We start from the raw sequence: 24,159 nt of genomic DNA on the forward strand, positions 1-24,159 counted from the left end.
TTCTGGCCTGGTCTCAGCTGCTCTACAGCACCACCATTGGACATGGCTGGACAGTGACATTGGACAGTAGATTCAAGGAACTATCTGAATCGTAATATAGTCTTACAAAGTTTCTGGAAAAATTGTGCAGAGCAAGACTCTTATATCTCAGAAAATTTGTCCTGGTACCATATGTTCAATTACAGTTAATCTGTTCTGAGCCACATCTGCCTCTAGATGAGTATCACAACTGGGCATTACTCCATGGTAGCCTCTTAAGCTGAGAAGGAATACACCTAAGTGAGCTTCAAGGCTGAGGAAGAAGGTGAACACAGATTTTTCTAAACTAAGCCCAGTGCTATCCACTTCAACACAGAGACTCTCAATTCTTGACCTATCCTCAGCAGATAAGACAGACAGCCATCGTTCACTAACTTTCTGACATCCTAGTAGATATTTAGGAATGATCAAGGATCTTGGTTATTCTCAGATGATCTTTCCTGCCTCCATTTTACTTTTCTGTAAGTTAAGCACACACAGTTCAATTGGTCTTTTACACTATTATTGGAAAATAGACTTGACCCTATATTGTTCTTCCCAATCAGCATTCACCTTCAGCTGTGCTATCATCATCATTTTACAAGTTCCTTGGAGTACAATAATCTGTCATTCAAATGCATGCTAAGAGGTGGAGGTGGAAAATGAGGTCAAGTCATAGCTCACTTACGGTGACCCCTGCAGGGATTTCCAAGGCAAGAGACTAAAAGAGGGTTTTTGCCACTGCCTGCCTCTGCAACCTGGTTTTCTTTAGAGGCCTCCCATCCAAGTACTAACCAAGGTCAACCCTGAATGGTTTCTGAGATCTGATGAGATCAGGCTTGTTAAAAGGATTTATAAATCAATTCAAAAAAGAAAGCCAAGCTTCGAATTGCCAACCCCCTCCTTAACCCCACACCCCACAAGCTGACTCTCAGTTGGAAGTTATATATGCCTCCCCAGTTACAATCTGGACCCCACGGATTGGATAGGTTAAAAAATGAACATTCTCTCTCTCTCTCTCTCTCTCTCTCTCTCTCTCCTCATAAATGCGTACATACATATACATACATACATACACATATGAAAAGTCTTGTCCATATGACATACATCTTCATTGCAAAACTGAAAACTGCCAGTCACCATCTTGATTCTCCTCCTCCTCTCCAGAGCTTACATTCCAATGAGAAATGTCCAAACTTCCCAGGTTACAGTCCATAGCAGGGGTCACCAATCTTTTTTTTTAATCTGAACTCCTTCTGAGTAATGAAAAATATCCCAAGCGTTCCTCCACCACCAGCCTGGCACATTACCAAGTTTTATTCTGTCCTAAGAGCACCAGAAATGAAGCCATCAGCTAAACAGCATGAGAAAAATCCTATGAAAGAAAAAGGTTTTTTTAAAAGGCTATAGGAGATCTTTTTGGAATCTTAGCTCACAATCTACCTCTTTGAGTCTCCTCATTCAAATCCTGCAAGGGTGGTCAGGTTATTAAAAAAAAAGAATATATATGCATAAATCTTGCCTAATTTCATTCATAAAGCCCATGCATATGGAACAGATCTCCATTCCAAAATAAAAGCTATCTTGTTTTGGGAGGAGGGGAGATCTCATGTAAAGATGAGCACATCGCTGAAGGGAAACAAAATGTTGCACTAATACAGAAAAGGAGAAAGGAAAAATTGAGAATTTAAACTCATTCCTTAGGTTTTCTTTGAAAACCTCTCTCGCAAAGTTTAATTTCAAAAGCAAAAAGCATAGCCTTGTACTGTGTACATGCTGGGCCGGAATAAAGCTCACACAAACTTTACAGGACAGAGGCTGCCCGCTCCTGTTGCTTTTTGCTGGCATCTGGTCATCAGAGGTACAGTTACTAAGCATGGGGGATCCATTTAGCGACTATGGCTAAAAGCCACTGAGCTAAACTCCATGCAGAACAATTTTTTAAAAAAATGTGAGAATGGATGAAAAGAGGATAGCCATGATTTGCAGTATGGACTGTGCATGTCCAACACAAAAGCACCACACAAACAGCAAGAGGATAATAACGGCTCTAAATCAATCACCTGGAAAAGCCCCAAGTGTCCCATTCTGGTTAAAGCGCTTTTCTCCGCTAGAGTAAAAAAGGTTATCTGGCAGACGCCTCCAATAATCCTGGCAGGCTCCTCCTGCCTTTTGGCTCCTTCTCCAAAAAGAGGATTTTTATTTTCCTGTTGGCTCAAGGTTGATTCTGCTCAAGCTGCCCAGCCCTCTGGTCATGTCTGAGAAAAGCTGCCTGCGCCAATTGGCTCTTAGCAGGTAAGCCAGTGCCCAGCGGACTCTCCCCAAGGGCGTGGAATTTGCAAATCAAACCAATTTTTAACTAAAGGGGAAGGAGAACTTGTAAAGGGGAGAGAGGGAGGGGAAAGCAATGGTGATGACTTTTAAAAGCTGAAAGAAAAGAGAAAGGATAACATAAACAAATAACTCCCCCCCCTCCTCCAAATCAAGACCTCATGCTGGCCACATCCATCCTGGACAGCCTTTTGTGTGAGTAGAAATCTTTCTACTTGCCAGATTGAATAGGGGCGGTCAAGAACGGCCCACAGCCAGCTGGAGTTTGCAGAGCCCCCAAATGCCCAAGGGAACTTTGCCCACACTGAAAGACGCAGCAAGATAGACACAACATATAGTCGCCAACCTCCAAGTGGTGGCTGGAGATCTCCCAGAATTACAATTAATATTCAGGCCACAGAGAGCATCTCCCCTGGAGAAAATCCAGACGGATAGCCGTCTGTCCCTAAGCAGTAGAAAAGAGCAAGAGTCCAGTAGCGCCTATAAGACTAACAAAATTTGTGGTAAGGTATGAGCTTTGGTGAGTCACAGTATCTGAAGAAGTGAGCTGTGACTCACAAAAGCTTATACCCTACCACAAATTTTGTGAGTCTTCTAGGTGCTACAGGATTCTTGCTCTTTTTCCTGGAGAAAATGGCAGCTTTGGGGGTGGACTCTAGAGCATTATACTCCACTGGTGTCCCTCCCCTCCTGAAACCTGACCCTCTCCAGGCTCCACCCCTAAAATTTCCAGAAATTTCCAGACCTGGAGCTGAGAACGCTAACATCAATTAATACACACAAACCCAGGAGCACTTTGTTTTAAAAGGCTATTGTTGCTCAGGAAGGAAAGAGGAACAAGTAACACTGAAATTGTTAAGCCAGGAAAACTCTGCTGGACTGTTACTACAATTTATCTTGAGCTACTGCCTCTTCCCATAAGATCCTCTTTTCAAACCCTGCTGTGTCCAAGCTGGCAGAGACCGGGTGGGAGGCAACCAAAGATGGGGCTTTTTCAGCGGTGGCCCTGTATTTCTAGAATGCCTTCCCCTGAGATTCTCTTTACATTCATTTAGGCCCCCAGCCATATTTCTTTTTACCAGGCTTTTAATTGAGGGTCCATCAGATAAACAGAAGGGACTCGGTTTGGTTTGCTGGTACTGTGTTAGCCGCCTAGCCTGGCCTCAGCACAGGAATGGGAAGTAGAAACAGTTCATCCGAATCCACTTTTTGCTGTTGATTTTGCTTATTTGGTCAAACTTGGATATCACTGCCGGATTCCACCAATGGCATAATTTAGCACAACTACAAATGTTAGTATTTTTGTATTCATTTTACTGCATTTATGTCCCACCTTTCTCCCCAATGCGGACCGAAAGCAGCTTACATCATTCTCCCCTTCTTTTTTTCCCTCACAAAAGCACTGTGAGGTAAATTAGGTTGAGAGTGTGCGACTGGCCCAAGGGCCAGCAAGCTTCCATAGCAGAGTGTAAAATCAAATCTGGGTCTCCCAAATCCTAGTCCATCACTCTGTCTACTACCGGTTCACAGATTTGACAATTTCTAGGTGTAGCAGAGCATGAGAGACCAGCTTCCAGTATGTGTGTGCAAGTAAGAAGTACATTCATATCACTTTATCTGTTTTCACAGATCCCAGAGGAGTTAGTTGTGTTAGGCTGTAGTTGCAAAACAGTAAAAAGTCCAGTAGCACCTTTAAGACTAACCAACTTTATTGAAGCATAATCTTTCGAGAATCACAGCTGTGGTTCTCAAAAGCTTATGCCTCAATAAAGTTAGTCTTAAACGTGCTACCGGACTTTTTTCTGTTTTCAGAGATATACATCGTTGAAATTAAGGTGGGTCTTGTGAATGTGTGATATACATTACTTTCCACACACAGATGTGTAGAAAACTGCTGTATATCACTTTTCACACATGTACAAGACCACACTGAGGGTCCTGTGAACATGTGGAAATAGATGTACACTACTTTCAATCCACACATAAGCAACATCAAAAAGAGTCCAGTAGCACCTTTAAGACTAACCAATTTTATTGTAGCATAAGCTTTCGAGAATCAAGTTCTCTTCGTCAGACATGCATCTGACAAAGAGAACTTGATTCTCAAAAGCTTATGCTACAATAAAATTGGTTAGTCTTAAAGGTGCTACTGGACTGTTTTTGATTTTGCTACCACAGACTAACATGGCTAACTCCTCTGCATATAAGCAACAGTGTCAAGAAGACACTGGTATAAATGAGCAAGATTCAGTTCCAGTAGCAGCTTAAAGACTACTAAGTTTTCCAAGTTATAAGCATTCAAGAATCAAAACTTCTTTTGTCAGTCAAAAGCTTAAAATCTGGAAATCTTGCTGGTGTTTTAGGTGCTGCTGGACTCACATCTTGCTATTCTACTGCAGACCAACACAGCTACCCACCTGAAACTATGTAGTATAAATGAAAGTGCTATTCTGTGCAGTTCAACATGACTTACTGAAATGGTAGCACAGAAAGAACAGAGGGGCATAAATAAACCTGAGACTTCCTCCCTCCCACACAAGGCTTGTAAGGTAAATTTTGACCATCCTCTAAGTTTCTTTATTTCTGGGTGTCGAACAAACCCTTAACAACCAAATATACATTAATATATATGTCTCCTCAGGATCCTTCAGATGAGACCAAACCTTTGAAGTCCCTGGGCTTCCTTACAGCTCAGATACTGAAAGTTTCATGAGAAACTGCAGTTTGTCAAGATGTCCAAAATGAACAAAACAACAAACTATGGTTTGTTTTCATGTCTACAATCCAGGATTCCAACCCACAATTAACATTCATTTGCAGAAACAGAATAAACCACAGTTTGTCATTTCATCAGATTTAGATATTCTGACAACCATATGTGATGGTGAGAGGAGTGTGTATGTGCTCAAGGATACCACAGATTCCTTCTACTCATGAACAAGTCATAGTTTATTCATTACATATACATATGGATTCCCTGTACCCATCCCAGCGGTGTACCGTGGGTTGTGAGTGCCTGGGGCAAATCCCCGCAGGAGGTGGTGCCTGTGGCACCACACGCATGTGCAAAGAATGCACGCTTCCAGTCCCCTGTGCAATAACATCACTTCCAGGAAGTGATGGCATCGTGGACAGTGCAGCCACCCGCACAAGCACTCCCCTGATTCAGGCCTGCTCACCTCCCCAACTCTTACCCCTCCTCTGCAGCATCTCCCCCCCCGGGAGTGCTCCCACGATTCAGGGCCACTCACCTCCCTGCCCTTTACCCTTCCACCACAGCCACCTGCACCACTGCTGCCCACTCGGCGTGCTCCTCGGCTAGCAGCCACGGAGGGCCAGCTCATTGTCCAGCAAGCCGGCCACCATGTGAGCACGGCAGGCAGCCAGGGTGGCACAGGTAGTCTCCTAGCTCACGTGGACCTGGCACAGGCTCTCCTCTGCCCCCCCACACTCTACGCCACTGACCCATCCTATCTTTATGCACCAAATCAGGAGCATCACAGGCTGTGAAACAACTTTCCTCTGGACTCTTTCCTTGTATTTTAGAAAGGTTATGAAACACTTCCTTTTTCATTTAGGTTACTAATCAGAATTACATTTTAGATTGGCTGCATCATTTTCTAGTCAAGTTCTATGTTTGTGTACTAATTTTGTTGATTTTATACGCTTGAGCAAACCGCTCTTCTAGAAATATCAAAAGCATGTATCCTCATCACAGGAATGTTTACAACGCCGCTATAAGGTAAACCAGTATTATCCCCCTAATACAGATGGGGAGAAGGAGACCGAGCCAGAAATGAGCCTGGCCGGTCTACTTACATCAAGTGAGTTTGTGACAGCGGTGAGATTTGAACCGGGGACCTCCTGGATTACAGCTTAGTCTCTTAGCCCCTGAGCTACACAATCATCTTGTAAACAGTAGTGCATGTGTGTTTTTCAACTGTGACTGTTGTACAACCCCCCTCGTTCACACACATACAAGATTCTAAAGGCACTCTCCAAAGGAAATGGCACAGATGACCAGGATTTCCCACAGCTCACAGGGCAAGCAAAACAATATTACCATAGAAATGCTGCTGCTGCCGCCGCCACCCAAGAATGCTCTAATGCCCACACACTTTTCCTGTCTCCTGCCTTTCTGCTGCATAGGGAAAGAGAGCAGAGCAGAGCAGGGAAAGGGGGGGGGCCCTAATCAAAAGCCTGTTTTCCAAGTCAGAGTCATCGTGTTCCTCTCACGTCCCTGCTGAGCTGAACTCCCCTGGAAAGTTTTCCAACTTCTGACTCATGTCCAGCACGTCTATTTTAATCTTTTACATTCTTACATCATTCCAGGAGGCCCACACAATGCAGCAAACAAAGATTCCCAACTGCTCCGTCTATCGAGACTTGACAGCAATCAAGCGCAGGGGCATATAAACATCTGGCTTCAGAGCCTTGCTGCGGCTTGTGTGTACATTATTCCATTTATAGAGCGGGGGAGACGGCTGGGGAAGGTTTCAAGAGGGCCCGTCACAAGGAGGGAAAGACCGGAGAAGAAGATGGAACAGAAGCTGCAGTTCCAGAACAGCGTGATGCTCAGGCCAGCGTAGGCACCATGCTTGGGCCTTACGTTGCCTAATTTATATAACAATTTGATTGAGCATTTCTAGAGCACTCTCTGTATTCAAAATCAAAAAGAGTCCAGTAGCACCTTTAAGACTAACCAATTATGGTTTGTGTGGGTCTGGCTGGGCAAAAAGATAGTCCACGTGAGAGGACTGATTCCTCTGCTGGGCTCAGCTTGTAACTGGAAAGATTGATGATGTTGCTTGGTGGATCCAAAGTGTTTTTGCTCTCTGTTGCAGGCAGGAGTTTTGAGAATTTCTTCTCCTTCTTGTTCTGTAATTCAGTGTAATTCAGTAAAGGTGCTACTGGACTCTTTTTGATTTTGCTACTACAGACTAACACGGCTAACTCCTCTGGATCTCTGTATTCAAGGCGCTTTCTACATGTTGTCTTGCAATCCTTGCAATAGTCCTGTAGAGTGGCAGATGGAGAAGAAAAGGTGGAAGAATGGGAAGAAAATTAAATAAATGGAGAATCCTCAATCATTCTGCATAATGAACGCCTAGCCGGTTATAGGGGTGGACATTCTGCATGTATCCTATCCCCGTTTGATATTTGTGTTCACTTGTGATAGTATTTTCTTTCTGTGTGTGGTCAATGGTTATGGTCTGTGGCTGTTGCCCTAAAGCAACACTCACATTCACAAAAGAAACAACAGATCGAAGACGCAGACATGAAGCTGCCTTATGCTGACTCAGGACACTGGTCGATCAAGATCAGTACTGCCTTCCATGACAGGCAGGAGTTCTCAGACAGGCAGGGTATCCAGTCTTTCACATCACCTGTTATCCAATTGTTTTAGCTTAAGATGCCAGGGAATGAACCCGGGATCATCTGAAAAGGAAGAAAATAGCCTGCCACCAAGTTCTAAAACAAAGCCAGCCCTGGTCTATCATGGGCAATACTGTTTACTCTCACTGCCAGGGCCTCAGGTGGAAGTCCTACATATCACCTCTGATGTGGACCTTTTAGCTGCCAGAGATCGAACCTGGAATCTTCAGCTTCAGGGACAGATGCTCTTCCGCTGAGCCATGCCCCAGTTTCCTCCACAGATTTAACTGCCTGGCTTTTAACTAGTGAATCAAACTAGATGATACTTGTGACCCGAGTCGGATCAGCGATCCCTCACATAACATCAGGAAACTAACATTTCACGTTCCCAAGCGCTCTGGAGCCCAATTCAACTTGGGAGCATGGCAGAGGTGGAGGAGAAGCTTCCGCCTTCTGCCCATACCATTTTCCCAAGCTGACGCCCCTTCTCCTCCCAAACCACACTCCTGAGCCAAATCAGGTCTCAAAGCACTTTGGAATATTAGTTCTCCCATGTTAAGCGTGACTGCAAGTCAGGATGGGTACCCCCAACCCAGCTCAAGGCAGACGTATTATCTAATCTGGCCCTCCAACACTAAATCTAAGCCTGGACAACTCATCCGGGAGTAACTGCCTTCTCCACATGTGAATTACATATTACTTCAAAACCCTGTTATTTCTTCAGTGTGTCTCGCAGGACATACAAAATGGAGGGGAGCGACCCACATGGACATGGGAAACTCCATCTGCAGCAGCAGTTGCCACATATAGGACACCAGCAATTTCCCTGCAAGGCATACATGTCAAAATGGAGTTAGGGGAAGGGTTTCTCCTATTTAAAAAGGAGCAGGACCTAAAGTGAGCTCTTCAGAAACAAGAGGACCCAGCAGGAAAAGCGAGGCACTGCCTTCCTCAGGACGGGACAGAGTGGAGTTTTCCTCCACAGGAAGAGGTTGGCCTTAACTCTACAGGAAGGGGTGTGGCTTTCCTCAGAAAAAATATAAAAACACAGGAATAACCTTCAGTAGTGGCTCTAGGGATCTGAGACCAGCACTGCTATGCCATGGTGGGGGCAAGCAGGGAGCTGTCCATGGGGTCCCTTCATCTGATGGTGCTGAAGCCCAGCTGTTGAAACCTTTTTCCAGGGCTGCAGCACAGAAGACAACCTCCACACCCCTGTGCGTGTAGCCCCCAGAGTCACCCCCACTCTGCCATATAACAGGATCCTATATTATAAACAGTCATCCATCTTCAGCCAACAACATCAGAAATCCCATGTAAAGCATTCCTATTTATACACAAAAACGGATTCCTCCCTTCTTCTCTGAGGGCACTCTTGAAAACTAAGCTGACTTTAAAGCAATCATTCATCTACCTTCATCCCTTGTCTCAGAGGCTGATTCGCCTTAAATGAACCAATCTAGGGCCTTCTCAGTCATCATGAAACCAAAATTAGGGAATTCCTTCTGGAGAAGATTTGTCTATCCCCCTCTACCATGTCTTCTGCCGGCTGACGAAGACTTCTCTACTTCGTCTGGCATCCACTTACCGACCCTCCTCATCTGTTTTTAATTATCGGTTTTATATAAGTACTGTTATTAAAAGTTTATTTTTAATCTTTTAAAATATTTTCCCTTTTGAGGGCGCTAATTGGGTGGAACGGGATCAAATCTGCTTGCTGTTCCAAGACCTCCATAAATGAACTTTCCGCAGCTCCCTTGTTATTACCGAAGGTGTTAAGTTGGATTTTTTGTGCAGATTTTACACTATTGGACTTGGGCTCAGAAAAGACTGGGATGGGCTACTGGACAGAAGACAATTGCCCCTTCTTAGAGCCAAAATAAACGTGGTAGCAAAACCACGACGGCCACTGATTGACCATCACCATACATTTAAAAGGCTACAAGAGCATGAAGCTCTTTTCTCCCCTCACCTCATCCCTTTCAAAGTGTCAAAACAGCTGCAGGGGGGCACACACACACCCGCACATCTGTTTTGGTACTTTCAAAAGTGTGGGGTGGAGGAGAAAGAGCTCCATGCCACAAGCCTGATCAGGAGTGGGCCCGAGTGGCTTTTTAAAACAGTTTCAGATGGTGGCAGTGAATCCGTGGCAGCCACGAGTTCGCTGTCACATTTTGTTTGGTTCTTACCAGTGCAATCCTAAGCAGACTTACTCCAGTCTAAGCCCACTGAAATCAAACTTAGTTTGAATATTTAGGATATATAGTATATATGTTAGTATATTTATGAATATGAAATCAGTATATATAAGTTAGAAACGTATATATATTAAATGACTGCTAGTTTTAGGAATGGTCTGGTTGGAATGAATGGTTTATTCTTCTGTCCAGATCTCATTTGATTTGTGCTCTATGCAGCCGCGGAATATACCTCTCTCATGCATTGTTTCTGGCCTCACTCAGAAACAGCATCCCCGCCCTCCTCTGGTTTGCACCTATCATGCAAGTGTATATACATCTGCCAACAGAAGATAACACTATGTATCTAACAAAGCAGGCTCACATCTACAAAAAGCACAACAAATCTGTTACGGCATTAGAGAGTCATGAGATTTACTGTTGCTTTGGCTACAACAGACCATCTCAGTATCCCTCTGGAGTATCCTATTTGTGATAAAAAGGCAGGCTTTAAAACAGAAAAACTCTAGGTGACCAACCAAGAAAAATCTATAAAGGGGTGGAAGCCAGCCAATGGAAGGGGCCTCACTAGTGCTCTGTGCACGTTACAGTAAATGCACATACAACCCACATGCATGTGTATTCACCTGTTTGTAAAAAATAGCCAACACAAATTCACTTTGCAAATGAAAGCGGGGACCTGTACCTAGATAAACGTGGGATTTGTATCGCATGTTGTACATGTGTTGATTGTAATATGAGATTAGTCAATGCACATACAAAGAACAATCTTTGATTGTATGCACGTTCGCTGTAACTTGTGAACAGGGCTTATCGCTCTGTCCCTCTTCTGCAAAGTGGCCAGCCACCGAGAGAGATGTGGGAGGCAGCTGGGCCAGGCTGCCTGATCTCTCTCTCTCTCTCTCTCTCTCTCATTCCTCATGCTGAGTTGCAAAATGAAGACCAGGTTGGAGAAGCTGGAGCAGAATAGGCAACACAGACTAATGGAAAGACCTTGTGTGCTTGCTCGCTGTCTCGCTCTCCCCCCTTTTCTTTGTCAGAGAAGGGAAAAACCAAATGGAGGATGACGACAAGGGTCCTCTGTTTCTCCTTGTGCTGAGTGGCAAAATGGCTGCCACAGATGGAGTCCACGAGTGGCTTGGTAGGGCTAGAAGGCCAAGAAAAAGGCCCTTCATCGGTTCGAAAGCTCGCCATTCTTTTCAAGTGAGAAAAACCTTAGTCATCTCCAACGTAAATCTTTTCAACTGCATTTTGAGCAGCTGTCTCCACAGAAGGTCTGGAATCTCACAGTGATAGAAACAGAACTGAGATTCTCAAAGCAGATAAAAGGAGAAAGCACCATTTCCAGGTTTTAAAACTCTCTTTCCTACACACACAGTTTCCTTTGTTTAAGTTCTCACACCAAATCAAAGCCGCAATAGGCCTTGCTAATCCTGAAGATTTCCTTTCAATATGAAAATAAACTTCGTTTACACAGAAGCCAAAAAGATACTTACTAGTAAACGCTTACATTTTAATTCTGCCTTTTGAATTCTCATTTTAATATACAACAAAATCAGTTGCTCAGTGCGTTAATTTGTTCCCGCTTTGTAGTACAGGGGCTAAAAGGCTGAACTGTAATCCAAGAGGATGCCAGTTCAAATTCTGCCATGATCTTGCTAGATAGCCTTTGACAAGTTGTTCTCTCTCAGCTCCCAATCTGTGTTATGAGGATAATAATGCTGACCTAACCTTACAAGGTTGTTGGACGGATTACATCAAGACACGGTGAAAGCATTTACTTATTTAAATGCTTATAGACTGCTTTTTCTAACACAGTGGACCAGAGTGGTTCACAAAGAATGCTGACAAACGTGTCTGACACGACCAGCAATAAAATCACAAGAGTGAAGCATTCTGAACACTAGAAACTCTGCACATAAATGCTGAGCCAATATTATTTTTAAGTTGTCATAATAAGTGTAAACCCATAAAAGAGTAGAATAAATATACAATTCCATAAATCTTGGTTGATCAAATTTTTATTTTGTCCTTCATCCAAGATACCTCCATGATTCTTCCATCCTCCTTTTTGTCCTCAAAACAAGCCTGTTAGGTAGGCTGGGTTGAGAGCCTGGCCCAAAGTCCCACCCCCCAACAAACTTAAATCCTGAGCGGGGATTTTAACCTGGTTTTCCTTCCTCCTGGTCTGACACTCCAAGTGAACAACATAAATGCTTGTCACATCATGACTGATTCTAAATTGCTTGCAGAGATACAGTGTTGGAAGACTGAAGAAGGTTATGCACATTTGAGATTAATTTAGAATCTTGCAAACGTTTGATAAATACAAGAGAAAATCCTAGATTAAGAAGTAAGACTGGCATCAGATATTGGTGAGTTTGGGCACCGGTTATGCCCACAGCTTTGCAGAGATTTCCCCCAACTGAAAACACTGGGTCAGTCATCTATTTCCCCAGTGGAAGTAATGCCTGGAGGCAGTGAAGGAAGCAGAGAGCAGGAGAACTGCGCTCTGCTGCCTCCGCTAGGCATCCTAATAAGCCCAGAGGCTTCTGCAGCACGTCAGGGACTCGTGGAATTAGGAGTGTGAGAGAGTTTCTCCAGCATGGCAGAAATGGACAAAATGACAAGAAAACTGAAAGATCTTGATCCAGGAGAATACATTGCAGATTGGGGGAAATTGAAACAATACCTAGAAAAAAAATGGGATGTGAAAGGAGGACTGTGGCAGTTTGAGAACTATTAATTTGTGACTTTACAAACGGGAGAGAGAAGTAACTTTGCCATTAATGGGAAAATTTAGCTATTAATTAATCTAAGCTAGTATTATTAAGAGATTGGATATATTAGTGGATTTGAAATATAAAAGAATTTGAATATGCTTAGAGTAAGAGATATAATATATATATGATTTAGAAGAATATAGTTGAAAACAAGTTAAATAATAAGATGGGTTTAGGGTTGGAAAGCTGTTGGAAGTCTATAAGGAGGGGGGGAAAGGGGGGGCTGATAGGATTTAGGTAAGATGGGGAATGTGTGTAATATTTATGTACTCACCAATAAAAATTAAAAAGAGAGAGAGAGAGAGAGAGAGAGAGAGAGAGAGTTTCTCCAGCATGGTCATAATGCAAGGGAAGGGGCCTGCAACTGGTGGGGCGAAAGTGATTTGTGGGGGTGGCGGTCAGAGCAACAGTGGGGGGGGGAATATAGCCATGGCTGGGATGGGAGGTGAAGGGAATTCTGCTATGGGGGTCCAGAGGCACCTGGTACAGGCAGAACTGGCAAGATCCATTTGCAAGAGAGAAACCCACAGCTCCCCAGAGAAAAAAAATCCATTTGTATAAACAAAAATGATTGCTATTGTAAGGCGGGAAGAAAGAAATGGGGAGGAGAGGTTTCTGAATGTAAGTCTGCAGAAGCCAAAAGACCAGCTGGAAAACATTGAGCGCACAGGCCCCACTGTATGTGAAACCGCATCAGCAACCCTAACCAGACCCCAGACCTAACAACTGTTGCCTTGTTTAGCTTACTCGAGTCAGAGAGTTTCCGCAAATTCTTTACAGTTCTGTACTCTAGATGCCTGTGATGTAACCAGCGTACAGTAACCCTGGCCGATGTGGTCATTTTTCTGCCTCTCCTTCCAGCCTTTCATTTATTTTACAGAATATCAAGCACATGGGGAATTGGGTCTTGCACTCACGTATCATTTATTATGAGAGAGACCAAAAGTAAATTGGCCTGGGGTTCCGAGAAAGCACGTATCTGAGCACAGGAATCCAGTGTGCATGGGGCGTGAACAGAAAGGAAGAGGGGTGCATTTTTTAATGTGTGGGTGTTTTGTAACAAAACAAGCTCCACGGGCTTCAGAAAGCCACAAATAGGTGGGCAAGGTGGAAAGGAAGACAGAGAGAATTCACAAGTGGGGCACAAGCAATGCAACCATGTTTTTCCCCATGCTAAAATCATCAATACTGGGGATTATGCTGCATTCTTCAGATGGGATTCATTTGGATGAAAAACTAAACTGGCCACAGGTAAAACTAAATTTGCCACAAGCTCAGACCAAAAGCCACCTTGTCCAGCATCCCGCACTGGCCAACAGCTGACCAGAAGGCTCGCAAGCAGAGGCACAGAAATCAATGCCTTCCCCTGTCACTGGCTCCCAGAACCTGGAATTTGGGGTTATACTGCCTCTGAAAAGGGAGGTTCCATTTAGTCATTATAGCTAACAGCCACTGATGCATCAAACTTCAGAACACACACACACACACACTCAATGTGAAGTCTAATAGCACCCTAAAGACTAACAGAATTTATTCAAGTATAAGCTTTCACGAGTCAGAACTCCCTTTGTAAGATGCATTGAGTCTACAACTAAAGCAATGAAACAGAGAGCCAAACTACACATTATGGAAGCAATGGGTCCAACCCAGGGCTGCTGCTGACACCATTAGAGAAATATTTACCTCTTTAAGGAATTGCTGTAAGGCACCGTGCAATCTCTCCCCGCCCCACACCGCCATAGCTATTCAGGTGCCAAAATAGTTGGGGGGGAGGGCTGTTTCAGCCCTTGAAATGGCACGGGGGAATAAGATAATAATAATAATAATAATAACAACAACATTCGATTTATATACCGCCCTTCAAGATGACAACATCCACTCAGAGTGGTTTATAAAGTATGTCATTATTATCCCCACAACAAAACACCCTGTGAGGTGGGTGGGGCTGAGAGAGCTCCTAGCAGCTGTGACTGACCCAAGGTCACCCAGCTGGCTTCAAGCGGAGGAGTGAGGAATCAAACCCGGTTCTCCAGATTAGAGTCCCACCGCTCTTAACCACTACACCAAACTGGCTCTCAAGATCACACGGAATTGCCGTGCTGTGGATCCGATCAGAATCAGACTCTCACAGCAATTTTTAGACAACAAAGTTTGCCTCTAAAATGGCATCAGCAGACACAGTTTGGACCCATGGCCACCATAACATGTAGGATGGCTCTTACTTAAGAGTTCAAGCAACAGAAAAGGGGTGGGGAAGTGGGGAGAAGTCACAGGAAAAGGCCAGGGTGAAAAAAGAACCAAAGAGTAATCAACTTCAAACAGAATATAATAACCAAGGGGGAAAAAACTATGCCTCCCTGCAGGTTTCCAACCCTTAAAGAAAGAATTTCACACGGGACCTCAGAATTTACCCTTCACGTCTCAAAGGAATAACATCTCATCTTCTCTTCGTCAACAGCAGAGAAGAACAAGCCTTTCTAGCCCATCTTTAACCTATAGGCAAGTTTAGAAAAACATTTTTTCTGCCTAAACAGAAGAGCATCCTGCATTAAAGAGCATCTCTATAGTGCATATTTGAAACAAGTTTCAAACCTCATTCATTATCATGACTTCAAACCAATACTGTCACCTCTGCCAGAGATCCCTACTAAACAGAGCCCAATGTCAATTTAGAACTACGGTTCCCACAGGATGAGCCTGGCAACTGGAGGAAGGGTTGGGCAGTAGGGGTATGGGGGGGGCAGTGTTATGAGCCTCTCAGACCAGCCCTCTGACCAGACCAGGGACTCAGACCTTGAGGGTTCAGAGGAAGAACCTGAGGACCACTACGGCTAGCACAGCCCTGGTGCTGCAGAGGCACCAGCTGACCATGCACCAGACACCACGTTACCAGAGCCTGCAAGTGATGCCCCAGCCATCCATGCCCCAGCAGCACTTGAGATCGCCCTACTAGAACCTGCACAGGTATCCCAGCCACCTGCCTCAGAGACCACCACAGGAGCCACGGCTGGTAATCGTCCCTCCAGATTGCCTCCCACAATGAGGGAGGGACAGCAGCAAAGGATCCAAGCAGAAGTAGCACAAAGGCAGCAAAGTGCAAGGCTGACAGCATGCCACCTCCCTGCAGATTTGATCAGGACTCTGATGGAGATGCTTCCTTGTGGGACCCTGGCCAGAGCAGACGAGGGCCCCCCTGAGCCCCAACACGTGCTGGCAGATGCAGCTGAGCCAGAGCCCCCCTCACCTATTCAGGCTGAGACTTAGCAGGGCTTCAGTGCTGGATCAACTGGTTCACTTTGCACAAGTCCTATGTCCCAGCTCCAAGCCCCATCACAGGCAGCCCGGCCAAGTAACCAATTCCCAAGGAGACCATCTGACCACCTGACCAGACAGGGGATATGTTGCAGCAGTGCCAACATCATTATGTCACTTCTGGGTACAACCCTAAACTGATAATGGTCACTTTAGGAATCACTGGAACTCCATGGAGATAGATCAAGATGGGTAGCTGCGTTCGTCTGTTTGTAGCAATAGAAAAGAGCAAGAGTTCAGTAGCACCTATAAGACTAACAATTGTGGTAGGGGGTCTGAACTTTTGTGAGCCACAGCCCACTTCTTCAGATACAGCTAGATCTTCTTCAGCTGTATCTGAAGAAGTGAGCTGTGACTCACGAAAACGTATACCCTACCACAAATGTTGTTAGTCTTATAGTTGCTACTGGACTTTTGCTCTGGAACTCCATGGTAAAACTCTGTTTTACAACAGAGTTCCCAGCGATTCCTAGAGCTACCCACTGTCACTTCCAGCTTGTATTTGGAAGTGATGTGCTGATGCAGAGGCTGGCAACCTGTTTGTCTGCAGGCAAAGCCACCATGGAAATTAAACCAGTAATTATTTACATGTGTGCACTTAACGAGCACTTAATGAGTCACACAGTCCATTCATTTCAAGGGCCTAACCAGAGATGAGAAGAGACAAGGTCAGACACCAGGGAAACGCATGTCCGCGTTATTGGGTAGCACACATTTCTTACCATTCTCACAATGCATAAAAAAGAACAGCTCGATTTAGGAGGTGTCGTATTAATGAAGCACCCCTGGTATCTTGCCCAACCACAAAAGCCAAACTGCAGCAAGGCTAACCCCCCTAAATATTCTTCAAAGATGTGTTCTGGTATGGCAAAACAATCTTCTGAAGGCTTTGGCACACATCAAAACCACAACTTGCCACCTCCCAAGAACTGGCTCTATGTAAACTAGTTGCCCCAAGTGGCTGGTCCTATGGTGACCAAACAATCCACCCATGGACAAAGCAGAGGATTCTGCATACTCAAAGGACTGGATCCTGCCTGTGGCCATCGCCCCAGAAGGCTGCGGGTGGCCAGGAGCAAGCAGAACCAAGCTCTAGCAGCTCTGCCAGGGAGGCTCAAGGGCCACTTGGCTCAGAACCTTCGTTGGCAATGGCAACTGGTATCAGATCACCAGTTGTCTTTTCCTACTCTGCTGCCAGTTTTCAGGAGGGAGAAACGGGTGAGCTAATACCCAGTGTTTGCTCTGCTGAGCTGTGATCTTTACAGTGCTGGTTTGTAGTGCCACAGGGACCACTCAGCTTGGCTTCAGCCAGGGCCATTTTCACTTCACAGTCCACTCCTGAATCCTGCCATCTTTTCCTCTAGGGCAGATGGACAATTCCACCAAATGTCTACTGCTGTACTGTCCCACGTGGCTTTTTTCCCATTCAGACCCCAACCCTTCCTCTTTGTGCCAACCGAAGGATCCAAACCAAAGTACACAGAAAAATATAAATCTGTAAATTAACCCCATTGTCCCTGTAAAAATCCAGTATCACAAGAATCGAATATGCTGTCTGAGACATGGAATACTGAAATGAGAACCAGTTGAAGAGATAAAATAAAGTGAGACAGGAAAATTGGCCTGCTTAAGCCCCTGGCAGATTAGAGCCCTAAAGGAAGAGATTTAGAGGAGGGGATTTCAAAGATGTTCCCCTATCATGGCTCCTTCTGGGTCTGCCGCTAACGTGATTCTAGAATTCACATGTGATCAGAGTTGGTGTGGGATCTCTGCACAGGGAAACAGCAACCAGAGACCTTTCAGCAGGACGATGATGATAATAATGATAACAACAACAACAACATTCAATTCGATGGGTAGACTTTACCTGGGCTGCAACCCTATGACTACACTGTGATCTATATATGTTACTAAGACATTTTTCTTTCACAGCTCTTAAGACTGCATGTGCTGGATACAATCATATATGCACAGGAGCCTGTCACAAATCTGGACTTAGCCCACAGAAGTCATGCTTTGGCTCTGGCAGCAACCATACCATCCTGAGTATCAGATTCGTCAGCCTCTCAAAGCCTGCAAAAAGGGTGGCGGAACCAGGGCATGCCAATTCTGGGGATTTAGAGGACTGCTCCACTGTGTTAAAAATCACCCACAAAAGTAAACTTTTGCTATGAACGGGCTGGTATTTGAGGAGCTCAGATGCCCAGTTTTGCTCACTCTGGGGCCGTCTGTACTTAAAATAGTAAGCCTCTTTAGAAGCCATTTAACCATTATAGCTTCCCACAGAAAATTATGGGAATTTTAGTTTCACAGGCTTGTTGAGAATTTTTAAGAGTCCTGATAGAGATTTAAGATCTGTAGAGTTGATGTACCCTTTCACGGAAACATAATTCTTGGACTGGATGCTAAATCAGGTATCATCAAAAAGGCCAAAAGAAAAAGAAAAAAGAAAACATTCATGCAAAAACAATGACCCAGGAATTAAATTCCCCTTCTACAAATTCCCACCACCACCCCAAATCCCATCTTTAATCTACATAATAGACGAAGAAAAACTTTACCGGCCTACCCATCTTGCCCCTCTTCCCAGGAACTCCGGGGATCCCCTGTAAATCAAAGAGACAACAAGAGGAAAAAATTAAAGTCTGGTGGAGGCTGGAAAGAAATGACAAAATCTAAACCAAAACAAAGGAGGGGCGGGTGATTTAAAAGCATCTAATCATGGCAAGATGGTTAGGGGACAAAATGTCGACTGTTTCAGCTGTGAGAACAAGGGGGAAGGGGGGAGAAAGCGATAAGCTTTCCCCACGAGAAGTAATGATCCCTCCGCTTCAATGCACACAGCTTGTCCCCAACCCAGGGCCAGGAAATGGAGACAGAGCTTTGCACAAGGAATAATTAAGCTACTGGTCTTGAACCAAATGAAGGCCAAGCCCAGGCACTTGCTAGAGAACTTCTGTTTATGTTTCTTATTTGATTATGTAAGCTTTAAAGCAGCAGCTCCAGAGTATTAGCAAATTCCTCCCGTCCCCATGGAGAGATGTGTCTTCTTGCTGCGGTTTCATATTTGGCCAATGACACTGAAAGGAAGGGATTTCACTCAGAGCGGCCTTCTCCTGAAAGCAAATCGGTACACTTGTCCGGCCGACCTCTCGGGAATCCCATTTCCCTGCTGGGCTGATCTTTGCTTGCACTTCTGGTAGCCTCTAGACACAACCATGATTCTCAGATTAGCACATCTCCCTTCTCTAATTCACTGAGAAGACCACTATCAAGTGGACCTTTTGTTCATGGTCCAACTAGACATTGGGAAATTCATGACTGGATCTTCCCAGTACTTTAAAAAACAGAAGTGCAGTTGTGCACAGCCCCAAGCCAGGTCTCAGCCATGTTAACAGGAGGCTTCATCCTTTTTTGCTTATTTTATTTTAGCGCAGAGACCATTATTTAAAAAAAACATGGAAAAGATGAGTGCCTGTCTTTTTCCTCTTTAAACAGCTAACAGTGTAGAATGTTGGTTTTGATTGGTGACGTCACGCAGGGATAGATCCTGAAGCCTCTTGTGACCTGACCTATAGAAAAGTCTTACGAGGCTGAAAGATCCAGAGGAGTTAGCCGGGTTAGTCTGTAGTTGCAAAATAGTAAAGAGTCCAGTAGCACCTTTAAGACTAACCAACTTATTTGTAGCATAAGCTTTCAAGAACCACAGCTTTCTTCGTCAGATGCATCTGATGAAGAGAGCGGTGGTTCTTGAAAGCTTATGCTACAAATAATTTGGCTGGTCTTAAAGGTGCTACTGGACTCTTTACTATTTTACATGGCTGGTTACCAAATCACTGGGAAGATCCAGTTATGGATCCCCCAGTGCCTCATTCGTTTTGACCCCCAACTTCATCATGTCAGGCACAAACCTCCTTAAAGAGCATCTTCCCTAAAGATGCTATACATGTCTTTTAACTTGGACTGGTGAATTCTGTAACGCTCACCACGCCAAAAGGAAATGGTAAGAGTAATTTTAAAATCAAACGCTCATTCTGGCTGATAGGATTTTTCTCCTCCAATTTTACAGACTTGGAAATCACAAAGCATGATTTCAGTGCCATGTGCAAAGATGACCTAAGTCATTATTACCCTGACGTGTTCTGTATCACTTATGTCAAACCTCCTAGAACATAATTACGCCCCTCGATCAAAGAGCCATTGGGGTCAGCATTCTGCGCCCAGAGGGTTCCAGGAAGCCAAGCCACCAGGAACGAAGGTTTCCACCTTCCCCTGCTCACTTGTGCTCCAGAAACTGCTGTTTAGAGGCAGTCTTGACCTGACCTCCTAAAGCTTTCCCTGACAGGAGAGGAGCCACAGCATGAAATACAGCAAGAAGCTGCACGTGCCTATGGGGTGCGATTTCACACAAGCCCGCCAGGCGCTTACCATGTGCTTTTGTAGTGTACACATTGTGGCTACATGTGTAAAGTGGCGACATGTGTTCTTTTCATCACAGGATCAAATGAAAAATGCTGAGGGGGGGGGGAGCTGAAGCAAATCACAGATCTTTGCAGCATGTTTGTGGGCTGAACAGTAAACATGCAGGGAGATGAATGGCTTCAGCTGCCTCTCACATTACAAGGTTACATTCTAAACCCACAACCTACCGCCTTCAGTTCTACTGATATTAACAGCATTTAACAATTTAATAAGATCACAGGAGAGGACATTCAGGTGAAAACCAACGAAAGATGTAATTAAGCAAAGCAAAAAAAGTGAATGAATCAGAGGAAGCTATTCTACAGGGAATGAACGCAAACCACTCTTGCCTGTTCTCTTAGCTGCCGAAAAGACGAGGGAACAGAAAGAGGGGGGAAGCAAGAGTGTGTGACTCTGTATTCAGAAGAAATTTTAAAAAGGCTTATTCTCCTTATAGCGAAGAAAATTGAGGATGAGATACCCGGGAAAAAGAGTAACGGACAGCCTGTTCAGAGGACCGCAAGCAATGACAACATCAAAAAACAGGAGAAAAGTCAAGGAGAGGAAGAAAAACACTGAGAGAGAAAAGTCAGAAGAACACCAAACGAGAGGAAGAGCAAGGCCCCAGGAAGGGCAATGAAGACAACATATATGCCATTATTTGGCACGGAAGGGGCCCCCGGAAGGATTTCTCCTCCAGAAATACTCACTCGTTCTCCATCAGCACCCGGCAGCCCAAACAATCCGGGTGGACCAATGTACCCCTGGGGGAAGGAAAAGGGAAACAAGCAGTTAGAAGCATTTCCTCTCCCCTGAAGGGTCAAGTCCCGTCCCTCGGAAACAAGCAGCATGTCCTCCAGCGCTGGGGTCCAGGGCAGCCGTGATGAAATAAACCTTGAGGCAAGTGTATATGCCCATGGACTGCATGGTGCTGGCTTCCACGATGTAGTCCAAGGGCACATACCCTCACACCAGGGATCAGGAGGACTCCGGGGAAGGAGGTCGCCAGCCAGCAGGGGCCTTACCTGGGCTGGCTTCTGAGCACACCTGAGAGAAACGGAGCTAGGATCTAGATTAGCAAAGTTAAGTGACGCGGGTATCGTTAACAACACATCCACAGCATCCCTCTCCAAGGTCTTCTGGAGCCAAGAACAAGCAGATCTGGGCCCTTTCAGCCCTGCAGAGGAGTGCTTCTCTCATGTAAGATGGCCCCTGCCAGATCTGTGAAACGGTCCACCTTTTCGCCAGCTTGTTTCCCACAGTCAGCCAGCCAGACACTTCCAGCAGGGCGCGAAAGCAGCAGGCCAGCCTTGTCCCGCACCCGCTCTTGCGGAGTTGATCTGAACCTCCTTCAAAGCCCTCCCAAACAACGTTCGTCAGTCAATCTTGTGGCCGGGAGCACGATTCTTTTCATCTACTTTCTCCACACCGTGCATAATTTTATCAATCTCTAGTACATCATCATTTACAAGTGGGCACCTACAGACTTTTTTGTCCTACGCCTGATTCTTTCCCCCTTTCCCTTGCCCCTTATTACAGGCTCAGTTCTTACACTGCCCTGATAATGGAATGCCACTCTGTTCCCTCAACATGGCATTTGTCTTCCATGGGGGGTTGCCAGAAACCCAGTGGATCTCCCAGAGCTTCACTTTAACCTGCCTCTTTACTTCACTTTAACCTGCCTTCACATAAACAATGCAGAATCCCAAGGCTACCGAGAAAATTCCACCAGCTTCTTTTGGAGTTTGACATCATATGAGCCAAGGGTTCCACCCCAAAAACAGTTTTCACAGCCAGGACTGAGCTCCAGAAATTGCAAACTAAGGAAGGCAAGAGAGCTTTGGAGCATACAGAGTGTCTTTCCACTACCACTGAGCGATCGCCGCTTGCCACCTCATGCATCTGCACTGCACTGTTCTGGCGCATCTTGTTTTAGAAATCCCCCTCTGAAACAACCACGTCTCCCCAGTCACGATGCACTGAAATGTGCTCGCTTTCTCCATGCAAGGTAGAAGCGGGATCAGGAGGACAGGCTGCGCTCCAGAATGGCCCATCATTACAGGATATTAAACAGCTGATCAGACCCTTCCCCCACCTCCTTCCCTCCTAAAAGAATGAAAATGGCCTACGGGGTCAGCTTTTGTTTATCGCTGCAGTCTTCCTGGTGATGGGAGCCAGCTGGTAGCATTTACTGCTCATTGGGAGAAGAGCACATGACAGAGAGGGAGGAGGCTTTATGGATGCAGAGCTGTGCATTGGTTTATAGTTACAATTGGAGTGCAGGAGGCGGTTAACCAGACATCTATGTCGCTTCAAAGGGAGGGAGCCATGCTTCTCAATGGAAAACCCCAACACTTGGCTAGACAAGAGCCAAACATTCTCTTTTGCACGTGGCTGCAAGACATCGGTTTGTCGCCTCAAAGGGGGATGTAAAAAATCAGCCCCAGCACTCATCAGGACTGTCCTACAGACAGAAAAAGAGTCTTGCTGGAACGCTGTCAAGAGCCAGCTGCTTCAGCATCCTGTTTCTAACAGTGGCTGGCCAGATGCTTTTGCGAGGAATGAAGTCCACAGCCTTTCCCTGCCATTCATATCCCAGCAACTTGTATACAGTGGTAGACTGCCTCTGGATACAGAGGTTCCATTCTTGGTTATCATGATTAAGAGCAGCAAACAGACCACGTACTTATCTAATCTTTTATAAGAGCATTAGACTTGCTGTGCAGGATAAAACCAAAGGCCATTCTTGCACAGCAACCTGTTTCCACCAGTGGCTGGACAGAGAGTCCAAGGCGTCCAAAATTAGGACACAAAAGCAGTAATTCTCACCCACAGGCAACTCATATTCAGAAGCAAATTGCCTTTGAGCCTGGAGGCTCCATTTTGCAAGCATGGCTAATAGCTGTCCTCCATCAATGTGCATCCTTCCCCTTTAAAGTCATCTAAACACACCACCATATCTTGCGGCAGCACATTCCATAAATTAGATGCAGTCAATGGCCTGCAGGGCAAATGTGACTTGAAGATACAAAGCCATCCATCGAAGCAGGAACGATGCCAACAGAGACATTCACAGATGGGCCAGCTCAACCCAAGAGACTTCCTACTGCCTACTCTTCACAGGGACCAACACTGTACGCTTCTAATTCCCTTCTGTGCCTGCACAGGGCTCTGAGGCCAGAACGCAATCCCAGTTAGCATGCCAGTCTCGTTCCCAGGGATCCTGGGACACTGACTTAGCAGATCCAGCTGTTCTGGATAACCACTACTTAATGTTTTAAAATAACCGAAGAGTACAGTTCCCAAACCAAAACCCAGAATTTGTTCCACTGCCTCCCACTCCCATGGTACTAAATTTCACCATTCACGCTACCCACCCACCTGGCATATATTTTCCTTACTGAAACATCCGTTGGTCCTAACCTTTCTTGGCATGGATGCCCCCACTACTCAACTGATCGAGGTTTCTAAGATGTCACACAATTCCCTGTTCTTCCATTGCCCTAGGTGGAGGGAGGACAGGTCAAGGACAAAGAATCTCTCCTAGTCATGGAAAAGGCCAGGGGTCTAGGGATTTGCATAAATGCGTTCAAGCCTCTGCCCCTAGCATTCTACTGCAATGGTGTCAGCGTTGTCTCTGCAACAGCCTTCCGCTCCTTCCCAGACACATATATTCTGCC

General features: G+C 45.2%; 1 protein-coding gene across 1 annotated transcript in view; it reads right to left on the reverse strand.

Moving 5' to 3' along the window:
* Positions 1-24,159, reverse strand: part of COL27A1 (collagen type XXVII alpha 1 chain) — a 342,023-nt gene that overhangs the window by 207,943 nt on the left and 109,921 nt on the right. The window contains exons 11-12 of the mRNA XM_054997267.1: positions 21,190-21,243; positions 18,580-18,624 (exon numbers count right to left, since the gene is read on the reverse strand). Coding sequence (XP_054853242.1) covers positions 18,580-18,624; positions 21,190-21,243 — 99 coding nt within the window. The remainder of the gene's footprint in view (positions 1-18,579; positions 18,625-21,189; positions 21,244-24,159) is intronic.

The sequence above is a fragment of the Eublepharis macularius genome, chromosome 14, assembly GCF_028583425.1.
Source record: "Eublepharis macularius isolate TG4126 chromosome 14, MPM_Emac_v1.0, whole genome shotgun sequence".
In the NCBI taxonomy this organism is placed as follows: Eukaryota; Metazoa; Chordata; class Lepidosauria; order Squamata; family Eublepharidae; genus Eublepharis; species Eublepharis macularius.